We start from the raw sequence: 8,116 nt of genomic DNA on the forward strand, positions 1-8,116 counted from the left end.
ACCGTGGGTTCAGGTACATTCCCAGGGGTGGGATTGCTGGATCATAAGGCATTTCTAGTCCAAGCTTTTTGAGAAAGCACCGTATTGCTTTCCAGAGTGGTGGTATCCCTTTGCCACTTTACAACCTCACCAGCAGTGGATAAGGCTTTTAAAAAATCTCTTCACATCCTTGCTAACATCTTTCTCTCTTTCCTTCCTTCCCTCCCTCCCTCTATCTCACTCTCTCCTTCCTGCCGTCCCTCCCACGCTCTCTGTCTCAGTGCTGACTTGCGGCACTGCTACAGAGAGGGGTCGCCTGAGTTGGAATGGAATGTAGCAACTGCTTCCTTGGTGTTCTGTGTACTGGTGTTGATTTCTTTTCCACTGTGGGTCAGGGTTAGCGGCTGTTGTTCTTGCATCTGAAAGCTGTCCAGCTAATTTCTGGACTTGAAAAAGCTTGACTTCCGAGCTGTTTTAGAGCCACTTCAGGTTTTCAGGGGCTTGTACGGAAAACGTGGCATGCTCCCACGGACCCGGTACCCACACCTGCTGCGTTCCCTTTCACGACCTGTGCTCATCTTTAGGGACTCGGTGCGTTGATGAGCCAGTGTGATAGGTTATTAAGAATGAAAGGGCACAGTTTATGCCAGAGTTTACTCTCTGTGACATACAGGTCCTGGGCTTCCGCAGATACAGAATGCCACGTGTCCACCACTGCGGAGTCACAGAGTCTCTCACTGCCGACGAACCACCTCCAAGTCATGGTGACCTTGTAGGACAGAGTAGAACTGCCCCACAGCGTTTCCAAGGCTGTACATCTGCACAGAACTGGACTGCCTCATCTTTCTCCCTTGGGGTGGCTGGGCGGGTTGGACCCACTGGGCTATCCTTTTGTTACCCAATACTTAACCCATGGCATCACCAGGGCGCCCAGGAGAGTGGAATCACTCTGCTGCCTTAAAGATGCTCTGAACTTTGAGCCGCTATCCTCTCTCAAGCGGCTCTAGCAGGTGTCTCCCTCCACAGGCGTGAAAGAATTCTTTGAGCATATTGAGCGAGAGAGGACCAAAGATCTGGACCACATGGTCAGGTGGTACCTTGCCATTGGGCCTCTGCTCACCAAAGCAGAGGGTCTGGTCATCCACACCAACACGGGCAAGTCCCCCAAGTTGGCCTCCTACTACAAATACTGGGAAGGGAAAATTTACGAAGTCCTGACAAAGCTCATAATAAAGTAAGTCTATCTTCCTGTTGATTGTTTGAGGGGTAGTGGGCATGCATTGAGATAGTTTATGTATATGGGGCTGGGGATCGGGCCACAGCTCAGAATGACAATCAGCTGGGCAGGAAGCTTACTGCCCTCCTCCCTTCAGCTGTCGGAAAGACGTGTGCGTCAGTGATCTGCGAACAACGGGACGTTGTCGTCACTCTTTATAAACATCCTCACAACAAGGAGGTGATGCCAGGGCCTTACGTGGAGAGCAAATGTTTTGAGAACGATGAGGGCAGTGAATGTACAAATGTACTTTACACAATTGACGTATGTGTGGCTTGTGATAAGAGTTGTAGGAGCTCCTAATAAAATGATTAAAAAAAATGAAAGCAACGCTACGCTAAAGGGAGAAAATGTTGACGCTGGCAGGGGTTTTCCGCTTTGGGTCAGGCTTACAGGCTATTTTTGCATTTGAAATACATTCTTATCAAGATCGTTAGGGCCCAAAGACCAGGTCATGATGTGAAACCGGAGGATGATCATGTCAGATCACAAAATAGAGGATGATGACACCATTACATACCTGCCACATCCCATCATTACATAACTGGCAAGTCACAACATTCCATGACTCCCATGGGACACCATGACATACCCGGCAACTTCCTGAGCATCCTGGCCTCGACGAGTTGACACATAACCCTAACTCTCACAGCATCCTTGCTCTAGCTTTGAGCTTTGACTTTGCTAATGCCAGATGTACGTGTCAGTGTTGGATAGTAGATGTCTCACTATTGTCATAAATGCGAAATCTCTCCTGATCACAAAGTGGCTATAAGTGCGGAGGGGTGTGCTTGGATCCACAGTCCACACCCAGGGAAGCAGCAGTCAAGAAATCAAGTGATGCACTGCGTGGAGCGAATATGCCGCAAAGGGCCTCTTTAAAGTACTCAAAAGCACAACTGTCCCTTTGGCGGGAGGAGCTCTTGGGGGAGCGGAGAACCAGTGTGAAGACCCTGAGCTGGGCCTGGGCCCATGGGAGGAACAGAGAGAAGGGGTCCTGCAGGAGACGGAGGGGCCACTGGAGAGGCAGGCAAGAGCTTGATCACAAGGCTGGGGTGCCGAGTGAGGTCAGTTGGAGAGAAAGACATGGATTACATGTTTAGACCACCCCGGACTGCAGTGTCAGTAGTGGAGCCGGGTGGGGAGGGAGACAACCAGGGAGCCTGGCATCAGAGTGTCTGGCACCACCTGATCCTGGAAGGGATAGAGGGAGGGTGGAGGTGGGGTGGGGCAAGGACACAAGTATCCATGTTCCTCCAACCAGAACGGAATGATTTTTAGAAGTCATCCTTATTATCTCGTTACCTTCCAACCGGTGGGTACTCAATTTCCCCAAAGTAGAAATGAAATTTGAAAAAAAAAATCCTCCTTTTGTCATCCCAAGTGAGGTAGTTAGTTTATTGTGACAACTTGGCTGATAAATACATGTGGGGTTAATTATAGGGCAGAGGGATAAATGGCTCAGTGAGCTTCACCTTTAGAGTTCTTGGGTCTCTTGCTTTCTGATGGTTGGAGCAGGGTGCAGCTGCCTTAGCCAGGTCCCTGCTTCAGCTGGCAAGGCTCACTTCCTGAAAGACATCCCCAAGGAGAAGCCACATGGACCTACCCCGATGCAGCCCTGGGTGCTGGAGCGCCCGTGTGGAGACCCCTGCCAGCGCTGAGATGTTTACACGTTCACTGATTCGGCTTTCCTCCTGCAGTCGGCATCATTGCGTGTGTCTTGTGAGATGGAGGAGAACTTTGTGGATCGGTGTCGGACATATGGGTTAATGTTGGACTTGAGGGCTTGGGCAGCACTGGGTTGGGATGTTTTCTTGATGCGCACTTAACCTTTATATAAAACTCTCTCTTACACATATGAGTTTCTGTGGATTTGTTTCTCTAAAGTACCCAGACTAACATCCCAAGGGAGCCCTGGTGGCGTACTGATGACATGTTGAGCTGCTAGCCCCAAGGTCAGCAGTCCAAGACCGTCAGCCGCTGCGCAGGAGAAAGAGGGGGCTTCCTCCTCCTGTCAAGTTACAGTTTTGGACCCACACAGCGTGTGCTTCTAGCCTGCCCTCTAGGGACCCTTTGAGTCTGAATGAACTCAGTGACAGTGATTTGCCTCCTCCTGGTAACCATCCAAAGATATTTCTTTTTTGTGTGAAAACCTTTCCTTGACTTTTTCCAATCATCTCATATAGGAGGTGCCCTGTTGGGATGGACTCATTCCATTCAGCATCATGTCCTACAGGCTCCTGCTTGTCAGGAAGTGGGTGGTTGGGTCAGCTGTATTTGACCCTGTATAGTAGCCCATCGTGTGAGCAGGGGCCGGAATTTGCTAATCCGTTCCTCTGCTGCCGGACACGTAGGTGGTTCCCCTCGTTTCGTCGTTGTGTGTACGGTGGTGGTGAACACAGGTGGGAAGAGGCATGTGAGACCAAAAACCTGATGTAGTGAAAGTTGCCACACATGGTTCATGGCAAGTCTGTAAAGTGCTCCTCCGCATGGTAGGCCTTCCAGATGCCTCCGGTGAATCCCATGACCCGTGTGGTACTGATCCACGCCCCGGGCGTGCACTGAGTCTTTTATTTCCGCCTCTCCTAGGAATCTGCAGTCTTTCAATGCTCTAATCCTGGGGACTGTCCCCTTGTTCCAAACGGAAACCATCCTGAGTGCTCCCGAGATCATCCTCCATCCCAATGCCAATGAGATCGACAAGCTATGCGTCAATTGTGCCAGAAACTGTGTGGAGGTCACCAAGGTAGGCGCCCCACAGGTGTCTTCACACAGGAAGACGAAGCATTCGCTTTGGCCAAGGAAGTGGGATGGACGGTCCATCAAATTTGGTGGCTGTCATCGTCGTTGTTGTTGTTGCTGCCCCCACTCATAGGGACACAGTGCACGGCAGAAGCGAACACTGCCTGGTCCAGAGCCGTCCTCACGGTCATTCAGTCTGAGCCCATTGCTGCAGCCGCGGTGCCGGTCCCTCTCCCTGACGCCACCAAGCGTGATGCCCTTCTCCAGGGACTGGTATTTCCTGATAACATGCCCAACGTGTTATCAGATATCACATATAAGTACTAATCACACTATTTCACTTAAGCTTAACTCTACCCCAACCCCTCCATCCCTCCCCACCCCCCACTCCCTGTGAGGTAGAGTTGAGGATTTGGGTGACACTTGATATGATTTTATCTTCTTAAGTGTCTTCTTTCAAGTTAAAAGGATGTTCAGCTTTCTTCTTGGGGCATCCTCAGAATGTACATTAGGGGAAAAAATCCCTGCAGATGAACATTGATGACTAGGTAACTTAAAACAGGTTAACCGGGACATCTTCATCTCCAGGGTTGATCGTTCCTGGCTGAGAAACAGTGAGCAAATGTTGGAAACCAGCCTCATGATTGCTCTCACCTGTAACACGGACACGAGGGCATTACTCACCTGCTCGAGTTTTTATGAGGATTAAATGATCTAAGGCAGGCAGAGGACCTAGCACAATGCTGGCATTTAGTACCTCTCACGAAATGTCAGCTATCGCTGTTGGCAAATATTTCCCACTAATGAAGAGATAGACACACGATAAGTGCGCTCCATCACAGGTGGAAAAGACCAGGAAGGCCCATCACGTTCCGGCTCTCACAGGTTTCACTGTATTAGTTCACCCGTATTATTGATAGACGTAGTCGTTATTGTTAGCCCCATTTACTGATGGCACAGTCATAGTTTAGAGAGGTTATGTGTGACTCGTCTGATGCTTTCCCAGTACGAATCATGAGGGATTAAATTAAGGGGAGTCTTGACCGTGTAGCAGGGTGGTGTGTTGAGTTAGCAGATTGCCTGGGACATTGGGCAAGGAGGGACACAAATGTCTGACCCACCCATATTATAGGAAGTGGGTGGCTATTGCTGTATGGGTTAGCTCTTATCACACCCTGAGCTGCTGCCAATCTTTGTGGTTACATGGCCCTGTGGGCTGAGCTCTGCCATTTGGTTCTTCTGGACTGGGCTGGGCCCATTCTTGCGTCGTGGTCAGCTCGCACTTGCTGACTTCAACTGCGGGTCTGGTGGCTGGGTAGTCATTGGCTGGGACACCTCAAGTGTCCTTTGTACGGCTCATCTCCAGCCAGTCAGATAGCTCAGTCATGTGGTGGCGGCAGTTTCAAGAATGCGGGCCTGAAAGCCGAAGGGTCTAGGAAGCCCCTGCACAGGACCCCTTCTTGTGGTTCAAGTGTGGTGGCCCACAATGGCCAACTCGGGTAGGAAAGTAGAGCCTGCCGCCTGCTGGAAAGCCCTACAAAGTACTGTGGTATTTTTTACCCTCTAACACGCTTATTGATAATAAAGTGACTTTCCATTTTCTAGTAAGATATACGGCGAAATGCTAGCTTATACACAGGAGGAAAAACAGGCGTTGAACTAAAGTGCGGTGTTCCCCTGGGTTCCTGTTTTGCCAGCATTTCGTTCGGTGGATGGATGGCAGCTGTATCGAATGCCCTCCTCAGAAAGGAGAAGAGGAGGAACTGGTGGTAATAAGCTTCTTCAGCGATATCTCTCTGAACCCCCAGATCATCGACCAAGCTGTTATGATCCCCCAAAATATCCACAGAATTCTCATCAATCTCATGAAGTATCTGCAAAAATGGAAGCGCTACCGGCCCCTCTGGAAACTGGACAAAGCCATCGTGATGGAGAAATTTGCCGCCAGGAAGCCGCCCTGTGCAGCTTACGACGAGAAGCTGCAGTTCTATTCCAAGATTGCCTCCGAGGTCATGCGGCACCCGCTGGTGAAGGACGAGCACTGCATCCGGCTCCAGCTGGGGCTCCTGGCGCAGACCGTGCAGGAGAACGCCAAGTCCTGGGTGGTTTCTCTGGGGAAGCTTCTCAGCGAGTCAGCGAGGGAGGACCTCCACAGCCTTCATGAGGAGATCGAGGTATGGACCAACCGATGGGTTTCTCAAGCCGGCTCGGTCGGTCTTCTTAGGGTTGTGCCTGAACGTTGACCCAGTACCGTTTATACTCGAGTATAAGCCCACCCGAATATCAGCCACAAAAAACGCATTAAAAATGTGCTGAAACGCTTGCCTCCTACCGAGTGTATACGGTACCTCTTGAACTTTCTTTTCTAGTCCTTGACCAAAAACCTGAAGAAGAGCCCCAGCACCCTGGAGGATCTCAAGTTTGTCCTGGCCACCATTGCGGAGATTAGAGGCAAATCTTTAGTCATGGAGCTAAGGTACAAGGACATCCAGGAGCGCTACCGAACGCTGGCCATGTATGACATCACTGTAAGTGAACCGCTCTTGCCTTCTCCTTTTCTTTTTAAAAAATCATGTTATTGGGGGCTTGTTCAGCTCTCATCACCATCCATCCATCCATCCATCCATCCATCCATCCTTCCTTCCACCATTGTGTCAAGCATATTTGTACATTCGTTGCCATCATCATTCTCAAAACATTTGTTTTCTGCTTGAGCCCTTAGTATCAGCTCCTCATTTTTTCCCCTCCCTCCCCACTCCCCCTTCCCTCATGAGCCTTTGATAATTTATAAATTATTATTATTTTGTCATATCTTAGACTGTCACCCACTTTTCTGCTGTCCATCCCCTAGGGAGGAGGTTCTATGTAGATCCTTGTAATCAGTTCCCCCTCTTCTTCTTCTTCTTCTTTTTGTAATCATGTTATTGGGGCTCGTACAGCTCTGATCACCATCCATCCATCCATCCACTGTGTCGAGCACATTTGCACATCTGCTGCCATCATCATCCTCAAAACACGGTCTTTCTACTCCAGCTCCCAAAATCAGCTCCTCATTTCCCCCTCCCTCGCTCGTGAACCCTGAGCTCTCTTCTCACGCATTTTTCAGTTGAGCTGACTGCCCCATGGGTGCTAGGCCTGGTTGGGTTGACTCTGATCACCTAGCAGGACAGAACGTAGCCCAAACCTGTGCCCATGGGCGGATTGACCATCAAGCCTGGTATATATACACACTGGCTCATGGTAAGCATGGTACACCCGGGGCTTAACTCTGCTTCCTGACTAACTGTGTCCTACCAGCTCGTCGGCAAGCACAGTCAAGCCGTGCTTATCTTGCTTATTGGTTATTCCATCCCTACTATGTCAACTCCAGGACCTGCTGGGCTCTAGCCTCCTGTGTCCGCCCATCTCATCAAGGGTTTCCCCGTGTTTGCTGACCTTCACCCTTTACCAACCCCGGTGACCCCCCTCCCTGCCCGTTTCAGTTGAATATGAGGATCCGTTTCAGAGGTAATTTTCAAATGACACTGCCATCAATTTCTAACTCAGTGACTTTATAAACAAATTTCGTAGCGTTTTCTAGAGTTGCGCCCACTCTGCGGTCCTTTTCTGGTTTCCTGTGGCTCAGGTGGCAGTGTTGGTCCACTGGCTTCATTTCTCCCCGTCCCCTTCTGTTCTTGTTGTGGGGGAGTTTCATTTAATAAGTAGGAGCTTGTGCAGTAGTAATAATGAGATGTGAGGTGGTAAAAGCAACCAGAAGAAGATAGTGATCACTCCACCTTCCCTTGGGGTAAGCAGTACAAACAGCTTGTGCTTTACTACTAGCCTTTAGGTTGCTGGTTCAAACTCAGCCCAGGGATAGAAAGACGCTGGTCATCTACTTTCTTGAGTCAAGGAAACCCTATGGTGGAGCTTCCTTCTACCCTGTAACCCAGGCGTTGCCTGGGGTCAGACTCCACTCGCCGGCAATGGGTTTGTTTTCTTTCTGGAGGGGGAACTGATCTCCCTGAAGTTGTGTGGGGAATCTTGCAGACTGCTTTGCGCTGGCCTGGGTTGCTGCTCAGCTGGAGTTGGGAAGCCTTTGGCCAGAGGATGGCGCTGACCACTCACATGCGAAGCAAA

At 50.1% G+C, this 8,116-nt stretch overlaps 1 protein-coding gene across 1 annotated transcript in view; it reads left to right on the plus strand.

Moving 5' to 3' along the window:
• Positions 1-8,116, plus strand: part of DNAH10 (dynein axonemal heavy chain 10) — a 150,035-nt gene that overhangs the window by 35,461 nt on the left and 106,458 nt on the right. The window contains exons 18-21 of the mRNA XM_045296728.1: positions 1,006-1,213; positions 3,845-4,001; positions 5,695-6,171; positions 6,367-6,525. Of these exons, the coding sequence (XP_045152663.1) occupies positions 1,006-1,213; positions 3,845-4,001; positions 5,695-6,171; positions 6,367-6,525 (1,001 nt within the window). The remainder of the gene's footprint in view (positions 1-1,005; positions 1,214-3,844; positions 4,002-5,694; positions 6,172-6,366; positions 6,526-8,116) is intronic.

The sequence above is a fragment of the Echinops telfairi genome, unplaced genomic scaffold (genome assembly GCF_000313985.2).
Source record: "Echinops telfairi isolate 266 unplaced genomic scaffold, ASM31398v2 ScPeMD7_7412;HRSCAF=8450, whole genome shotgun sequence".
Lineage (NCBI taxonomy): Eukaryota > Metazoa > Chordata > Mammalia > Afrosoricida > Tenrecidae > Echinops > Echinops telfairi.